Genomic DNA, 19895 nt, shown 5'->3' with positions numbered 1-19895 from the left:
TTGGGCTGTACACAGCAGAGGCACATCTGCAATTTCTCTGCCTTTCCAGGAAAGTCTCTGTCTTTCCAGGCTTTCAGCAGTCAGTTGTATGTATTTCTTTTTAGTCAGGTACTGGAGGCTAGGGATGAGCCAAACACGCTCCCCCCCCCCCCCCCCCCCCCCCGGGTCGGTTCGCACCAGAACCTTCAAAGGGACCTAAAATTCGTGCAAACTTTAGAACCCTATTAAAGTCTATGGGACTCAAACGTTCAAAATCAAAAGTGCTAATTTTAAAGGCTAATATGCAAGATATGCAACAGAACAACAGCAGCAATAAGGGGTATCTTCAGGTGTACACTGTGCAGGAGGCACACAACACCCACTCTAACTGCTGCAGATGCCTGTATTACAGAAACAGAACAACACCAGCAATAAGGGGTAACTTCAGGTGTATACTGTGCAGGAGGCACACAACACCTACTGTAAATGCTGCAGATGCCTGTGTTACAGAAACAGAACAACACCAGCAATAAGGGGTAGCTTCAAGTGTATACTGTGCAGGAGGCACAAAACACCCACTGTAACAGCGCTAGGTTCCCAAGCAAAAATACACTGTACCTGCCTATCTTGCTCTTTCCCTGCATGCCAACACACTACACAAGGCCGCCGCGCTGACGGCCTTATATAGTGTGGGGCATGTACTAAACCCCCCTGAGCTATAATTGGCCACAGGCATCCTGCCTGTGGCCAATCATGGCTCTCCTCGCTGCTGGTGATGTGATTGGCCAAGCATGCGGGTCACAGTGCATGCTTGGCCAATCATGAGCCAGCAATGCACTACAATGGCGTCGTGCATTGTGGGCCATTCGTGCCACACAAATTTGGTGTGAACGGTCCACAAAGTTCTGAATTCGCCAAACAGGCGAACGGCCTGTGTTCGAGTCGAAAATGCATTCGAGTCAAACACCGAGCTCATCCCTACTGGAGGCATAGCTGCAGGAGAAAACCTACCACCACAGAATCCAGCCCTTTAACAATGCAGGAGAAAGAGCAGGCAACAGCAAATGAAGGACATACATTTCATGACCAGGGGAAAGAACAACTAGCAGCAAAAAATACATGTAGAATTCTATGGCCATAGGCTTCCCCCCCTTCCCCAAATAGGTACCTTTAAAAATTGACTTGCAAGCCTAAAAGAATAGGTAGAGGTGCTGCAACATGGAGGTTGTAGGTAGGTGGGGAATCATAAAACCTTTTCCTTCCCTCCCTTCCCGTCCTCTGTCTTCTCCTCCAACCCTTCCTCATTCACCTCTTTACCCTCCAAGCCCGTCTACATCCTTCTCCCTCTATACCTTCTCCTCTTCCTCTTTCACCTCTTTCTCATCCACCTCCTCCTTCTTCTATGTGACTATGGAAAGAGTACTGGGGGGGGGACTTTTCAAAACAGCCCCTTTACTTAAAGTTCCTGGTCTGGGTAGCCCCACGATGAAATATTCATAAACTCGATCCTCCATCAGTCCTCATTGGCCTTTTCCTTTGAGTTTTTCTCCCCTTATGCCCAGAGTTTTTCTCTCTGTGGTGAGGCAGCTCCCACACAGCTAGGCTTCCCCCAATGGGCACCCAACAGTAGCTCAAATTAAAATTATGTCTATATATACATATAAGTATTTACAGTTAGGGAAAAAGGTATTTGATCCCCTGTTGATTTTTACCATCACCAAGCAGCTTGATGAGATGGTGATAACAGTTGGTGCGATTATTCGCAAATGTAAGAAACACAAAATAACTGTCAATCTCCCTCTATCTGGGGCTCCATGCAAGATCTTACCTCGTGAAATTTCAATGAGAACAGTGGGGAATCAGCCCAGAACTATACGGGAGAATCTTGTCAATGATCTCAAGGCAGCTGGGACCATAGTCACCAAGAAAACAATTGGTAACACACTACGCTTTGAAGGACAAAAATTTGTCAAAAATTTGGCCCTGAAACGGAAAACAGGGATGCACCAGCCTCAGTTTTCTTGAATGAATAAAAGAATGTTACACGTGATAAACATAGTAAAAATTCCAATAAAGAAAGCAGATATATGATGTAAACATTAAAGAAAATGTGCAAAAAGTACTGAAAAATTAAAAAATTGAGCTGTTTAAATATAAATAATTGGCTACTAGAACAAGTACTAAAGAGGTAAGTGCTTAAACACACTAGAAGACCAAGCTGCTGAAATAAAACTAATAGGCTCTGAAAATCAGTGCAAAAAAAACCCCTAATGCCCCGTACACACGGTTGGAATTTCCGACAGAAAAATTCAGACGGGAGCTCTTCATCATATATTCTGACCGTGTGTATGCCCCATGGGACTTTTTCGAAAATTCTGACGGACCTAGAAAGAGAACATGTTCTATATTTTTTCTAAAGGAACAAATTCCTATCGGGAAAACCGTTTGTCTGTATGCTGTTCCGAGGTACCAAAAACGACACATGCTCTGAAGCAAGTATAGGACGGAAGCGCTCAGTGTGGTAAAACTAGTGTTCATAATGGAGATAGCACATTCCTCACGCCGCAAATTCTGTGATCTTTTAATGCAGTGCATTCTTTTGTTCTTTATAATGCTAGAATAATGAAGTTGTTTTACTGCTGATATTCACAAAGTTCTCACAAACTTATTTCTTTATTATTTCTCATGATCTCATGAATAATCTTTTATTTTTTAAAAGCTAGATATCCATAATAATGTTTAGAATTTTTTTTTTTAAGTCATTTTTTTTTTATTTCATCAAGATCTCCTTTTTTATAATTATTGAAAAATTATTTGCTATTGATCTCCATATATAATTTTTTTTTGTGTGTGTGTCAAGTTACCACAATAACATTATTATCTTGTATTTTTTTAACCTCAAGGAGGTTGGTGTCCCTTGTTAATTTGACATTGTCTTTTTGGAATGTACCTGCCTACTCACAAACTGTCCTTTTTATAGAGAAAACACACATCAAGTCTGTGGAAAATCAAATTGTTAGCTTGAGGAGTCCATATAAAGGAGCCCAATCTGGTCCAGGATTCCCAGAGATCAGGACCAACAGCAGGTGACATATATATCCCCAGGTTGTGGTACTACACCAGCCTGTGTCTTCGGTCAGACCAGGCCATCACTTTCTTCTCTTCACTGCACCCTTCCTTGGAGGCTGTGGCTCTGGAGGTGGACTTGTAGCAGGAGGAGAATGGGTGAACTCATATATGTGGCTGTTCTTAGTCAGCTGGCCCCTCAATCCCTTCTGAAATGCCTGAGCAAAAATACCCTCACAGTAGATAGCAGCCATAGGCCTCTTCAGCTTTGGGGGGAGTTCTGAGGACATTGCTTGCTTCCCTAATGAGGCCCAGTGCTGCCTCCTCCGTCATCGTCCCCTTCCTGGGACTTTTGGTTGTAAGGCAGAGGGGAGGCACCTGTGATTGGGTAAGCTCACCTCCTGGCTGACACTGGGCATGGTCAGCTCCTGGCTGCCATTTTCCAGACCCTCCTCCTGGCTGCCACTTTCCAGACCCTCCTTCTTGCTGAGCTCATCCTGTGTACAAAAAAGGAACATAGTTTTAGTTTTTGGTTCATTAGTCACACACAATTTTCAGCTCATGACTTGCAAATTGAATGTTAATAAATAGAAAAGACTATCATTCTGACCCCAGCATTTTTCATTCTTGTCCCAAACATTTTTGTATTGCCTATTGATATGTATACATCACTTTTTTTAAAATCATTAATTTTTATCAATTATAACATCTAGTTAACATCATTAATATTAGGACAATAAATATATATCTAAAAAATATGTCTAAAAATAATATACCTGACTCCAGCTGGGCGCATTCACTTCTTCCAGGATGGAAGTCCAAGGTTGTTCCTCGTCAGCCTCTGCTGGGGTTGAGGGAAGGGTGGAAGGAAGGCTGCAGGGAAGGGTAGAAGGTGATTCCCTAACTTCAGTCTGGTCATCCAGAAACCACAGTTTGTTGAAGTACCACAGCCTGGGTACGTACACATCCTCTGCTGATGCTCCTGATCTGAGTGATTTCTGGATCTTATTATGCTCCTTCTTATATATGTTCCTCAAGATCCCAATTTTCTTTTCCAAGAACATGATGGTTGCATCAGGGACCGAGTCTTCACAAATTCCAGAAGGTTTTTCCAGCGTTGACCTCCTAGCTTGTTTATTATAATGTAAGCCGTGTTTCACCTTCCACAAATTCCTCATCTCCCTGTACCTGTCTATGAAACTGGCCATGAATTCTGGGTCCTTAAAGTGATTCATATTTGCTGTAAGACAATACACAAGAAAAAAACCCTAATCTCAGCCTAAACTTTCATAATCTTATCCCAATATAGGCCTCAATTTTGAAGCAGTATAGGCCGCTGATGTACCAAAGTTAAGATGCTACCTTCGTTAGAACATTCGTCCTCCTTCCTCAGCACACTGAATGTACATACGACACACGCGTGTTACCATTATATACACTGCGCATACATGAAACTCCACCCGCGTCGCCCGCCCCTAACGTTCTTTCTAGTCTATTCCCCACCCCTTCTCTTCAGCACGCAGTAGGAGCGGGATGGCAGAGACACAGCAGGTGTGTGTTAATTCGAGTAACGAGGAGGAAAGCCCAGAGACAGAAATGTCCTGATCCTGGAGGCGAAGATTTAAGGCCTCAAATATGTCCTTTGGTGAGATGGTGGAGATGGTGGACATCTTGAGGATGACCGACTATGATCGGAAGCATGGACCGTACACCAACTCACGAATGTGAGAAAGGCCAAAATCATGACAAAAGTTGTGAAGAGTCTGCACAGAAATTGTGGGGTACGATGATCCAAGGAGCAATTAAGGAAATGCTGGTCAGACCTGAAACTGAGGGAGCTGGATCAGTATAGAAGGATCAAGAAAGTGCTTGGAAATTAAAGTAAAGTAATTATGTCTCCTGTGTTCTTCTTCTTCTTATTATTATTATTACTTGCATGCTGCTCTGTGTGCTTTTATTCACTGTAGGACATTTTAAAATGGCAAGTTTCAGGTTAGTGGGCAAAGTAATCGCTAGTAGTAAACATAGTTCGCTCATTAAATGCGATGTTTTGGGCAGATACAGGTTAAATACATTTGGTCATGCCTATTTGTATAAAAATAAGTTTTGTACATTGCTGTCTAGATGTGTTTGTAACTAGAATGAAATGCAAGCTTGATTCAGTGCAAGGAGAGGACACTCAGCAGCTGTTTACACATATTTATAATACATGTTTTTGCTATAATTTTTAGGTGATTTGCTGGTTGTGGAAGAGTAAGCTCAACATTTCACAAGTGCAAGTGCACAACTCCTAATCCAGGACATCCTAACGTGGAATCGTGAAATAGACATCGTAAGGAATAAACTCGAACAACAAATGAAGAACATTATTGATGTGTTGGGGAGAATACAAAGATCTTAAAAATGCAACCATTTTAACATTTGTTGTTCTAAAAACCCAAAAATATTTTTTTCAGTTTTTAAAAGCCACATTTTGAAGATGCACACAGTGTGTAAACATGTGCTATCTGCCATCATAGGAGATCAATGTATGCGTTTTGTAGGTGCAACCCCTTCCTCCCAACTAAAGTAGGTGGGAGGAAGAGGTTGCACCTCCCCAAACACACCCATTGATCCCTCATGATGGGAGATAGAGCATGTTGACATTGGGCATGGGATTGGGAGGGAAATACCCATTTTGACTCCCAAATTGTGTGCATCTTGGCTTTTACAGGGGTGACATCACCATCTGAAGAAGGCAATATCAAGACATTTTTGGACATACTATAATCTCTGATATTGCCTTCAGTTTTTCTATGTTGAACTTTGTAAGTTCCAGAGTTGTGTATGCTATGTTTTTAAACAAGCCTGTTTATAACAAAACATTTTTTTAAAAATTGAGAAAAAAAAAAGATTTATTTTACACCAAAATTTTAGAGCGCACATGTGAATTTGCACAGAGTTAAAATGTGTGGCTTCTTCTTTCCATGCTCAATACCAGTTTTTTAACTAATTTTGTGTTTACAGTGACAATGGGGCTTATTTACTAAAGGGAAATCCACTTGGCACTACAAGTGCTCTAGGAAAACCTAGGAGATAGCCAAAAAGAAACACAAGCAATAAAGAAAATTCCAGATTTTCTCAGATAATTATATTTTTTTGTAAAAACATTTTTAGACATTGTTTTCCATAGCAATAGCCCCCCTACCCATAAAATAGTTGACGTATTTCTGGTGAACTTCACTTTGGGGGGCCAAACCAGTACAGCCAGTATCCAGGCTCGTCAGGGGATTAGCAGTAATAAGTCTGGCCTCAGTCCCAACTGAGGCCAGATCATTTTGGGCATTTGTCCGTAAAAAATTGTGCAATATGCAGCAGCATAAGATGATGTGGTTCATTTTGTAGTCCACCATATGGATTGCTGTCAGAATGACTGGCCATTATCCCAAAGGCATTCTCAACAACTCTTTTCGCTCTGGCCAGCTGGTAGTTAAAAATCCTCCTCTCATCAGGTGCTCACCCAGACAGGTGCCAACACCACCGCCATTAACACTATACTATTAAACCACTTATAGTTATAATAGTATGACCCCCAATGGGGTGGTGGCATGACGTAGACGTGCTTCCCATTTATAGCCCCTCCACAGTTGGGAAAGTCCCAGCAGTCGGCAAAATTGAAGGCCACAGTCTGCCATTTATGTGGCTTTGAAGGAAACTGTGGAATCAAACCAGAAAAAAACATTAGTAACACTTAACATTGCAAGCAGATTACACAAAAACATTCTTGCCCAACTTCAGTATAACATTTATTTTAAGAAATATTTAAAAACAAAAATCTAAGGTCCACTTATCAGATTCCTCCACTGCTCTGATGGCCCATTGTAAAAAATTTTTGGGGGGGGGAAATTGAGCTGAGTTTGGGACCCAAAAAAAGCCTCTGGTACCCTGCTTGAATTTAAGTACACACATAACATTTGTACACATTTTAGGGGGTGTTTAGGGTAAAGCACTACAATGGAGCTGAGAAAATACATTGTTAAGTGACTAGGCTAGGTGTATATGGGCCCAGTATAGCATGCTGGGGAGGTTAGTGAAGGCAAATATGCATGTAGGCCAAAAAAGGAGCATTAAAAGCTTACAACATGCATGAGGATAAAAGGGACATTCACAGCATATTACAATCATGGTAATTAGGGAATGATGAAATAAATAAAATACATTAGCAAACATTAAATACATAGACTGTAATGTTAAAGGAGAAAACTTACCCGAATATAGGGTAGCCAAATACCGCAACATGGCGACTAGCCTCTGCTCCGGAGTGATGGCTTGAGGCATGCAGGTGTCCTGCCTGCTAATATAAGGGGTCAGCAAAGCCAACAGATGGTGAAGAACGGTGAAGGGTTATTCTCCTGGATCTCACGCAGCAAAGGCATATGAGAGAATTGGTCAAGCTGGAGTAACCAATTCTTGGTCCATGAACTCCTCCTCCCCCTGTTCATGGACCGGGCTTGTAAGAACCCTAACACCAAGCCCCCACATAACACAAATTCTACGACAAGTACGTACCCACAACAAGGCTAGTCAGAACGAACTAACAGAATGCACTGAAGAACAGCAAGGCCTTTGAAGAGCGAGCTGAAAATCAGAAATGAGCGGACAAGAACGCACTGAAAAACAGATATGAACACTGCACGCACTGAAAACTAGATACAAACCCACAAGCACAAACTGAACAGCAGTTAAAACTGGGGATAAAAGTCCCATGGTATGTGTTGTACATCACCACGTTCTTGACAGTCGGAATTTGGTGTGATCGTGTGTACGCAAGACAGCTTCAGTGAAATTCCCTTGGAAAAACCTTCAGAGTTTATTCTGACGGGAAAACCGGTCGTGTGTACAGGGCATTAGAGAGCAAGCTGCTAAAATAAAACCATTTAACTACTGAAATGAGTATTAAAAAACTAAGAGACCCGACTGCAAAAATATGACTAAATGGCTACTGGAATAAATAAAGAAAACACTAAGAACCAAACTGTATAAATAAAACTGATTAGTGAATAAAGAGCTAAATAAAACTAGTAAGCCATCTTGCGGTGATAGGACTAATTGTATAAGTAATTGCAAAGCACTAATAAACCAAGCTGTTTAAAGAAAAATAAAGAACTACTAATGTAAATAATAAAAAAAACACTAACTAAACAAAGTTGAAGTAAGACAAATTAGATATTGAAATAAGTGCTAAAATATAAGTGCTAAAAACATCAAAAAACCAAGCCACTGAAATGACTGTTTGGCAGCTCCATTCAAATTAACCCGGTGCAAGTCAAATTTTACCAAACAATGCCCAAGGGTAAAGCTATGATATTTTAGAAAAATTGGAAAATGGGTTACAGCAGGGGATTGCGATGAATCTTGGGTGAAGGCATGTGGTGTTTTGGGTGCACAATGGTTTTACAATTTCTTTTCAATAGATGCAGTGAGGTTCAACACAAAAAGACAGGTATTGATTAGACTGTTAGCAACAACTACCCGATGTTCTCTAATCACCCCAGGCTAAATATTATAATCTAAAAATTAAGCATCCAAGGATAAAAGTTATTATCTAAAAATAGGGAAAGCCAATTAATCCCAAACCCAGACTGTAATTAATAGAAAAAAAAGTAGCTAGCTATTGATCAATGTTGCAGACAGTTATTGGTCATATAGGGAGGTAAGGAACTTTAATGCTGGAGGGACATAGTATGCCTCTTCTACACTGAAAATCTTGCCAGTATGCCAAGTTTGTTTTTTTGTTTTTTTAACGCTCCACTTTAAATCAGTGGGTTTAGTTTCAATTGAATATGATAGAAATAGAAAAGTATATCTGTGTTTATTTTATTTGCCAGCTTTCATGAAAATACCAGCTGGTGATACTGTTATAAAGTTCCTTGTTAGGGCCTGCTGACAATGTTCTTCCCCTGTTTCCCACAATTTCCTGTCTATAAATCACACTGTCACATGCTTTTCCAAAAGAAATCATAAGCTGCTGTGCTCCTGCATATTGCCCATGCATATTCCACTGTTGTCATCATTTAAAAAAGGCATGTGAAATAAAAATTGGAGCCAGCAACAATTAGAAAAAATGCCCTGTGGAAAAACACATTCAACTTGTGCATGTGGACAGGAACAGGCTGTAAAGAGGTTACAAGAGATCACCAGCATTAAGATGTATGCCCTACACTGACCTCCCCCAATGCAGTTTGCCGGCAGCACTCCCTATGCTTTTCCAGCTAAAGCACATTGTCAATATAACTACTGTGACCTCGCCTTTTTTATGCCCATGAAGACTCCTGGGATGTATGACATAATTTTGGCCTAGGCCAAAATCCAGAAAGCTACTGAAAAAATGTAAAAACAAGTTTCAAACAAGAAAATATAATATTTATATATTATATTTACATTATATAATATAGTCTCCTATCTATATACTAATGCTAGCAGCATAAGGATTATAAATAGTTAATGTTGATTGAGAAAGTTTTAGTTCTGCCTGCTCCCCTCACCAACCTGAATCTAGATAAATTTCACTAGTTCTAAGCTACAGTATGTACTATTTTTTTGCTTATGGTCTTTCTTCTGTGCATGTTTAAATGTTTATTTTCTTGTTAGTAATGCTTCTTCTTGTATTTATTATAGCTGAGCTCCAATTTGGCATGTCATTTGATATAGCAGCATTCGTACGAAAATAATATTTCAAAATCATATTTTTCAAAAGCTTACATTTAGCTTCATGCATTGAACAGTGCAAATTATTGAGCCTAGTAGGCAAAGACAGGTTAATCCATATGACTGTTTAATTTCAGCTCATCACAAGTTCCCATAATTCAATAAGGTTTGCGTTATTGTAGTGTACATTTTAAAAGAACTGGCTTATTCTGCAGTATTTTACCTGCTTTGTAAGTAGTTACCATTAGACCACTAGGCATTAGACCATTTTGACTAAGGCCTGCATAGGCTAAAATGCGTCAACATGTTTGTTCCCGTCATTTTTACCCCTTCATATTTTGAATAAAGAAGATTGAATTTGTACTTTTCTGGTTCGTCAGCTCTTCTCGATTATTTTCTGTGTGAGTGGCTTGCAAAGGCTTATAGCGGGGCACCTACATGGGACTTTTACTCATCTTACAAGTTATACAGGGTGGTAGCCCTTTCATCTTTGATATTGTTTACCTGCTTTGTGCTGGTAAAAATTTTAACCTTGAAATTTACTCTTCTATTGATGGGTCGTCACTTTCATCCTTGTGGGTTTTTTTTTCTCTTGCCTATAGGTCTTGACATTAGCCAGCAATGAACGAATCTCACTGACAACTTCTATGCGGCTGTTGTTTGAAATTAGTCACCTGCGAGCAGCTACACCCGCCACTGTTTCGAGAGCTGGAATCCTTTATGTGAACACACAGGATCTGGGTTGGAGTCCGTGAGTATGGAATCTATGAGAATATTAGGATTCAAAGCTGAACTCCAGGCAAACAGTAAAACACACAGTTGAGATATACTGTATGGGTACTGTTTTATAAGCCTAAGGGTTTTTATAGATCTGCAGCTAGTGTTGTGATCCAGGCACCATGCAAGACAGCAGAGGCAAATCTGGGACCTCCAAATAAAATTATGACTCTACAGCAGGACACAGACACACACTCAACTAGCTTATCGGATAATGAGGGAGCAGTAGCACAGTGAAGAGGCCACCTCTCTGCTCAGTCTGTTCTCTCCTCCTGTCATCATGCTCACTGGCAGCACATGTAGCAGAGCCTATTTGACTTCTAGTGCTTACTCTTGCCCATTCTTGCCAATTTGAGTCATGCTTTATAGGAGTTTACATCAGTCTGGTATTAAGTTACTTATACTAGTCACATTTTCAAATACTTCTTTAAAATAAATGCATAACTAGATTTATTGGTGTTTTATATCTACCTGGAGTGCTGCTTTAATTTATTTTGAACCACTAGTCCTTTACCGCTTATTGATCATTAGAAATAGTTTTGTTTTGAGGGGTGTGGAGAGTAAAATTCTGGGTTCTTTCAAAGAAAAAAATAAAGCAGGATCTTTTCTTTTAATTTCCTTAGGACCATCAATCTGAGCCACTGTACTCATCAATTGCCACCACTGTGCCATCAAACGCAGCCACTGTGCCATCTAACGCAGCCACTGTGCCCATCAATTGCTCTCACTGTGCCCCATCAAACATAGCCACTGTGCCATATCAAATGTGGCCAGTGTGCCCCCCGCCCGCCGTCTGCACTTACCTGTCTCAGTGGGACATCTCCTTGATGTCTTCTCCCATCTTTTCTTCCCGTCCTCTACTATGATTGGATGCCTGGCATCCAATGACAGTGCCTGTCGTTTCAGCCAATCAGGGGACAGGTAACAGATCTGAGCACCTGATTGGCAGAGAGGTGGTTTAGTGTTAGGAAAGTGAATAGTCATTCGCTTTTCTAACACAGCTGAGTGACCTACGAGGGCACTCGCAGGTCACCTTTTTTGATGCCTATCAGAGCCTATGGCTCTAATCAGGTGCTTTAAAAAAAACCCACGCTGTAATTCCGAAAAGGAGACAGACGCCTGAATAGGGGGTGGGAGTGGCGGCCATAAATAGATTCATGCAATGCATGAATCTATCTATTGGTGCTAGAGGGGTGGCAGGAAAGAGGGGTGGCGCCGTGGGCCCTTATGGGCGTACTGCCACTGCTTAGGACAACTTTTTTATTAAATGCTGCAGTGGGATAATAACTGAAATAATGTTTACTATTCTACTTTTTCTGTACATACATACATGGGTAATTGTGCCTGTATGGGAATATCCAAAAAGTTCCTGTTCCTCACAATCAGTTAATTACTTGTACCGTATATACTCGAGTATAAGCCGAGATTTTCAGCCTCTTTTTTGAGGCTGAAAGTGCCCCCCTCGGCTTATACTCGAGTCATCGCTGTCTGCCCGCTCGATCAGCGTGTCGAGCAGACAGACAGCGGCCATTCTGATTCAAAAGCCGCGCCTCCGGCTCCCCCTTCGCCTGTGATAGGCGGAACACTGAATTTCCCAGCAGCCTGTGTTCCGCCTATCACGGACTTCGTATCATCCTCGTACTACGGACGAGGATGATACGATGTACGTGATAGGCGGAACACAGGCTGCTGGGAAATTCAGTGTTCCGCCTATCACAGGCGAAGGCGGCGGCGCAGCTTTTGAATTTTACAATGGCCGCCGAGGCGCCGACGAACGAAGAGGGCACGGGACGGAGGCAAGGCACAGGACGGCACGGCACGGGACGGGACCGGAGGCAAGGCATGGCATGGCGGCGAGGCACGGCGGCGAGGCACGGAGGCAAGGAGGCTCGGCACGGGACGGAGGCTCGGGACAAAGGCTCAGGACACAGGTAGGCTGGACACACACACACACACACACACACACACACACACACACACACACACACACACACACACACACACACGGATGGATGGACGGACACACAGGGATGGACGGACACACAGGGATGGACGGACACACAGGGATGGACGGACACACACACAGGGATGGACAGGCATGTCTTACCCTCGGCTTATACACGAGTCAATAAGTTTGCCAGTTTTTTTGGGGGTAAATTGGGGGCCTCGGCTTATATTCGGGTCGGCCTATACTCGAGTATATACGGTATTCAAATGGTTACAGTGCTACCCTTTTATCTCAATGTGTTAACCTAAAATTATATCTCTCATTAATTATTAAATTAAAATCTGTGAAAAATTAAACCCCCACTAGTAGCTTACGTGTATTTACATTAATTATCTGAAGAAGGGTTTCCTCCCGTTTCTAAAGCATAAGCCTCAAACTACTGAAAACAATACTCACAGTGCTACCCTGTTATGTGTAGCTTATATTAATTCATATATCACAATACTACTACTACATGCTGCATCCAATACTATTATTCGTTCAAACGCGCATATAGCATATAGATGTAGTGACACCTGTGCTGTCTTTCATGCCAAAAAATCAATTATGTGCTGTACAGACACAATTCCATGCTTCCCTTTTGTGCCCACATTTACCAGAAAGTACGGACCTTATGGATAAGTATGCTAGTCAGATGCACCTTTTATGCTGGTAAATACAGATGTATGCTCTTCTTCAGTGTAATTTAATTTTCTCCCTGTCTCCTTCCTGTGTTGGTTCTCTATCCATAGGTTTGTACTAAGATAAAAGCAGCATAAAGCATAATTAGTGTTCTGTATGGCATTGCCTATCATCTCTTATTGATAAGGATGTCTATTTTTCCACTAAACATCTATTTCCCCTAAAATCATATTAGCCAATTCCTCTGTCTTTTTTTAGCTTGCAGTATGTAAAGAAAACCTGTGGATTTACCTTGTGTACAAATTGTTGTAACAAGAGACTTCAAATGGCATATATATATAGTGTGGCATCATTAAACAGGCTAAATCATAAAATATACAAAGCTTGTTATACAGATATTAAAAACATGCCATACAAAAGTGGATGCCCCGGAAGAAGTCATGTATGACAAAATGCTTAGGAAAAAGCTACATGCTGATGTCATTGTACAACTGAAAGTGATCAGGATGTTTTTTTTTTCAATGCCAGCTGGAGTTTCATTTTTAAAGAGCAATCACCATATTGATGCTTGTAAATGAGTTTTACATTTAAATAAAAGGTATTACTGTGTTTTACATTATGTGGAGTGTCTGCTCTTGTTTTATTCCTGAGCATTCATGGCTAGTGGCTGGAAGTGGAGATTTATTAGCAACCAGGCTAACTTGAGAGTCATATATGTTTGATAAGCCTGCATATCTGCCTTCCTGGTGGAGGTTCCTGGTCTATCATGGCACTTATTTTAAGACTTACGGGTGGAAAAGTCCACATATTAACACAGTATGAAGAATTGTACCGCAGTAAAGCTCGACACGTTTTCGATTCATAATCTGGAGCATATATGGAGGAAATCTAAGAAAAAATATAACATATGAATTTTCAATCAAATACAGCAAAACTTAAATTTTCATCAATACCAGTATATCAGTCATCATACCTTTTATGGATTAACCCAGGTTATTAAAAACAAGTAGTGTATGTAGTGAACTCCAAAATAAAAGGGATTTTATTATTATTGTTTTATTTTGGAGTTCACTACATACACTAATTTTTAATAGCCTTTTTTTTAATCCACAAAAGGTATGAGAATTAATATACTAGTATTGATGAAAGTTGAAATTTTGCTGCTTTGAATTGTAAATTCATGTTATAGTTTTTCCTAGATTTCATCCAGATATGCTCCTAGCAAAGATATCTCATCTATCGAAATGCATTGAGATTTATTGTGGTACAAGTCATCATACTGTGTTAATTTGTGTTCTGTTTAGGATACCCACTGTTATATGGCATTGTACTCATTTATGCTTTTAATATAACCCTTGTACATTTTATGATTTTGTCTGATTAATGGTGCCGCACTATATATATATATATATATATATATATATATATATATATATATATATATATATATAATTTTTTTTTTTTGAGGATTGCCATGGTACTCTAAAAATAGTGACATCCCAATTCCAATTGAATACAATGAGCATTAATAGAGGCAGGCAGGGGCCAGGTCAGACTAGCCAGTTAATACACAGGGGATCAGTCAGGCAGAAACGGCAGGCAAGGAATGGTCAGAGTTCAGGCTGGGTTAGTAACGGAGGATCAGGCAGACAGGTAAATAGAGCAAGGTCAAGGAAGCCAACGGTGAGGACTGGAGACAGCAGCAAGGTCAGGAAGCCGGGTCAGTATTGGATCACATGCAGGTTCAGGATCAGGTCACAGGGTAAAGCTGCAGATCAAACAGCAAAGGACTAATGCAGCTAGAGCCCTTTTAAAGGCCACTGGGCGCCAAGGCAATGTCGCTATGCACGCGTATGTGATCTCCGCGATCTGCACACGAGCATGTGCATTGGCACACATCTGTTCACCACTGGGTGCATGTTAGCCAGACTGCGCCTCTGTAAATCTGTGTGCCTGAGACCTGTTGCAGAACTATGATCAGTGCGTCCATAACATACTGATTCTGGATGAGAAAACTCGACTTTCAATTCGCATAGCAGTTTATCCCAAAGATATTCAATATGGTCTAGGTCAGGGTTCTGTGCAGACCCCTTCTGTTTCTCCAGATCAAGTTCATCAAACCACGAGGAGCCCGCTTTGTGCACAAGGGCACAGTCATGCAAGAACAGAAATAGGCCTTCTCCAAACTGTTGTCACAAAGTTGAAAGTGCACCATTGTATAGAATTTTTTTATATGCTGTATCATTAAAAGTACCCTTCACTCAAACATTTGGTGGGCTGTCCACATACTTATGGCCATATAGCTAGGTATGGTCAGGTGTTCCAGATTAGTACATCTCACATACTCTCACACACACATACTACCAAAAGAAGTTTCCTCCAGCGATGGCCTGTCCATTAAGGGCGCACTGGCACCACCCCCCCCCATCCATGCGTGATCTACATACAGGGCGCCGGATGCATGGATTCCAATGGCGGGTGTTTTTTTTTTAAACACGTGATTAAAGACAGAGGCTCTAATAGGCTTCAAAAAAGGGTGGGCTCAGGGAGCAGAGCAGTGTGCCCTGATCCCGCTCAGTTGTGTGACGATAGCGAATGAATATTTGCTATAGCCACACTGATCTTCCCCCTGGCCAATCAGGAAACGTCTTGAGACCCGTCACCCGATTCACAGAAAGGACAGGCAATTCTATTGGACACCTGTTAGAAGAAGCCAACCGGTGAAAGCCGTCGTGATGTAGAGAGAACACAGGAGCTGCTTCCCACAGCTCATAGGAGTCTGCAACCTGCCCGCTGCCAATAGGAGCCCACAACCTGCCCGCTGCCCACCGCCCGTAGGATCCCCCCCACAACCAAACAAAAAAACACCAGCCATCACTGGTTTTACCAATGTACATGTGTAGAAGAAAACAAGTGTCAACTGTAAATTATTAATATCCTAAGTAGTATGCTCTTGTTTGCTTTCATAAACAACTAACTGTAGCATTCAAAACATTTAAATCTGTATCTTGTAATACAAATAGAACCTTTTCTGGTATTACCAGCATGGGAGCACCTGCATTACAGAGGTTTTCCTGCTCTTTTACTTTTGGAGTTGCAATTTTGTTTCTTATTTACTTGAGAACATTGAGGACATCTAAATTAAATGCAAATCCCACTGCACATTATGGCCGTTCTCTGTGTCTGATTTCATTCCTTTTTTTATTAGCTACGTTACCAGCTGGATCGAGACTCGTCAGGCTCAGTCAGAAAAAGCAAATCTGACCATATTGTTTGATAAGTATGTTCCTTACTGCTTGGAGCAAGTGCGATGTAATTTAAAAACTATAACTCCAATCCCAGAAAACAGCATGGTACAGGTAAAAGCAATGCATTTTATTTTGGTTTGTGTTTTTTTCTCCTTTTTTTAAAATGTGATCATGGCACTCTGTGTTTAGAATGTCAGAAAAATTCAACATTTGGGACATATTGCTTATTGGAGAATTAATGAGATTTAATAACATACCGCAAAATGGTTATTCTATGGAGATTGTCTGCATTGACCTAAAAAACATTGTGTACCTAAAACAAAACAAAAAAGGACTGTTGCCAACCCTGTAAATTTACTTTGGATCCCATAATTATCTTTATATCTGGGTGCCAGTAGAAATCTTAGATTGCTGTTTTTAGAACAAAGGTCAGTTTTGCTGGGTTTTATTTCTTCTCACATTCATATTGCTTCCAGTACATTAAGGCTAGCCTATAATGGGGCTACTCTTATTCTTCCATTGTATTGGGGTTTCAAACAGCAGAAAATATATTCTGGATGGTCATCTTATGCAACACTGAACTTAAAGTGGTTGTAAAGGTTGAAGGTTTTTTAGCTGCATGCATTCTAAGTATGAAGGTAAAAAAAACCTTCAGTGTACTGCTTCTTCCTCAGGCCCCTAATACTTACCTAAGCCCGATCTCGATCCAGTGATTTGCACGAGACCCAAGGCTCTCCCGGGTCTCCTGATTGTCTGAGAATGGCTGAGCCATGTTCTCTGTGTCTTATGGACACAGAGAGCCAGCTCAGGAGCGAGCACACATAAGTGTCCCCGCAAGTGAAAGTGGCTTGCTATTGGGGCACTCGGCAAGGGGGGGGGGGGTTGGGAGGACCCGAGAGGAGGAGGATTGGGGTTGTTCTGTGCAAAACCACTGCACAGAGCAGGTAAGTATGACATGTTTGTTATTTTTTTAAATAAAAATGTTTCCTTTACAATCACTTTAAAATTGAAATCTGGAATTCAGATGAAGTCCCACTTCATGTTTAGGTTTATATTATGAAAAGTTAATTAAATCATGGGACTTATTTATCATATATTTTCAATATTTAGTGCCAGTAGCTGCTTTTTTTTTTTTTTTACAGAGTAGTGCATAGCCCACCTAGGAGGTGGCTTAACCATTTCCCAACCGACACACGCCAATATACATCGGCAGAATGGCACGGGTATAAAATGCCATAAAGCTATCCCCTATATTGTAGACGCTATAGCTTTTGTGCAAACCAATCAATATACACTTATTGCGATTTTTTTAACGAAAATATGTAGAAGAATACCTAAACTGAAGAAGAAATTTGTTTTTGTATATATTTTTGGGGGTATTTATTTTAGCAAAAAGTAAAAGATATTGCTTTTTTTTTCAAAATTGTCAGACTTTTTTTGTTTATAGCACAAAATTAAAAACCGCAGAGGTGATCAAATACCACTAAAAGAAAGCTCTATTTGTGGGAAAAAAAGGACGTTAATTTTTTTTTTTAGGTTCAAGATCGCAAGACAGCGCAATTGTCAGTTAAATCGACGTAGTGCTGAATTGCAAAAAATGCTCCGATCATTAAGGGGGTAATACCTTCCGGGGCTGAAGTGGTTATAAACTGTCTCATATACCCAGTGAAGTGAATAGCGATAGTGATACACAGAGATTAAACAAATCCTTCTATATAAGTTTTATTTGCTCATCTTTTCTCTTCATCCCTTCAAAAGTGGAGATTTGTGATAAAATCCTTCTGCATCTGTGAGGAGCAAAGAAAAGAGGGGGCGGAGAGCTGCAGTTACAGTTTGTGAGAGTTGATTGGAGGAAAGGGACACACCCCCTTCAGGCACTACACAGAGGAAGGTTACAGTGCTGTGTTTTATCTGCTCATCTTTTCTCTTCATCCCTTCAAAAGTGGAGATTTGTGATAAAATCCTTCTGCATCTGTGAGGAGCAGAGAAGAGGGGGCGGAGAGCTGCAGTTACAGATTGTGAGAGTTGATTGGAGGAAAGGGACACACCCCCTTCAGGCACTACACAGAGGAAGGTTACAGTGCTGTGTTCTGAATAGACAAGCTGTGTGCTGAGCTCCCTCCCCTGCCACAAACATATTTCATGTGTCGGGAAAACTCAGAAGTGAATCATGCTGATAACAAAGGAAGAAGCACCAGAGAGAAACGACATGTAGAGTTTTGGAGATAGACAAGTAAACACTATGTGTTTTGTTTAGATTTAATGACTGAGGTTTAAAGTGGCAGGAGTGCCAGGGCAAGAAACCAGCTCCCTCACATCATGTTGGTTACTACGTTGAATATAATAATAGGTTCCACACTGCCCCTTGCTTATCAATTCAACTTGGCCAGGCTTATTGTTGTTTGTGCATTTTCTGTTCAAACAGTGTATTTTTCAATTACTTTGGGTCCCTTTTCTGGGAACTAAACTGCTAGCAGAGTTAGTCTGCCCTAATCTCTTTATCATTGGTTCAAGTTGTAATAACTTAAGTGGGTAACTGTCTCTTTTAGCTAGCCCAAACCCAAACTCTGCGTGCCCCCTATAGCTGTAAGGATTGATATTGTTAGTGGGATGCTAAGGCTAGCCAGTCATGGGTGTAGGTGGACAGGGTTAGTGGAATGCTAAGGCTAGACAGTCATGGGTGTAGGTGCACAGGGCACAAGGCAGCTGGCCTAGGGGACAGGAAGTTACATTTGTTTCTGAATTTAAAAGAATGTGTTCATGGAAGTTTTTACTTACTCCTCAGTAATGCCCACCAACTCTGACTGAAACCTGCGCCACATATAAACTAAGTGTATTTAATGCATTTTGAGGCAGGATAATTCTCCACTGGCCAACGGAACAGGTTTGAGTCAGGTTATTGGTAGGTTGCCCATAACCTTGTGGACATTACTTCACCACTGAAGGGTTTGTATTACTTTCCTTTTTGCAGACACTGTGTTCTTTACTGGACTGTCTTCTGACTGCTGAGAACACTCCTCCAGATTCATCTCGAGAACTTTATGAGATATATTTTGTTTTTGCCTGTGTCTGGTCTTTTGGTGGTGCTCTTTTCCAAGATCAGGTGAGAAATAAAAAAAACAATGTAGCAAGATGAAAATGAATAGGTAAGATTTCATATTTACCATATTTTTTCTGTTTTCAGCTGCTTGATTACCGATTGGAGTTTAGCCGATGGTGGAACAAAGAGATGAGAACCATCAAGTTCCCTTCTTCTGGCACTGTCTTTGACTACTTCATTGACCCAGACACCAAAAAATTCACCCCTTGGACAGAAAGGATTCCAGAATTTGACATGATTCCTGATATTCCTTTACAGGTGTGTATGCATTTGAGTATAGGTAGAAAGTAAACAGAAGAGGGTGCATCCATCTAAATGTAGGGTGTTTATTAAAAGCAGTAAGTGGAATAAAAGTAATGTATTTGCTGCATATGATTGAAAAACAGACATCTCACTAAGGTGATAATGT

General features: G+C 40.9%; 1 protein-coding gene across 1 annotated transcript in view; it reads left to right on the top strand.

Moving 5' to 3' along the window:
* Positions 1-19895, top strand: part of LOC143925685 (dynein axonemal heavy chain 11-like) — a 701866-nt gene that overhangs the window by 200274 nt on the left and 481697 nt on the right. Inside the window, exons 30-33 of the mRNA XM_077450147.1 lie at positions 10335-10483; positions 16347-16497; positions 19358-19489; positions 19571-19744. Of these exons, the coding sequence (XP_077306273.1) occupies positions 10335-10483; positions 16347-16497; positions 19358-19489; positions 19571-19744 (606 nt within the window). The remainder of the gene's footprint in view (positions 1-10334; positions 10484-16346; positions 16498-19357; positions 19490-19570; positions 19745-19895) is intronic.

The sequence above is a fragment of the Lithobates pipiens genome, unplaced genomic scaffold (assembly GCF_037356315.1).
Source record: "Lithobates pipiens isolate NorthernLeopardFrog02 unplaced genomic scaffold, aLitPip1_a1.2 Scaffold_22, whole genome shotgun sequence".
NCBI lineage: Eukaryota > Metazoa > Chordata > Amphibia > Anura > Ranidae > Lithobates > Lithobates pipiens.
The sequence above is the reverse complement of the archived record's forward strand: the minus strand, read 5'-3'. Positions and strand labels throughout refer to the sequence as shown.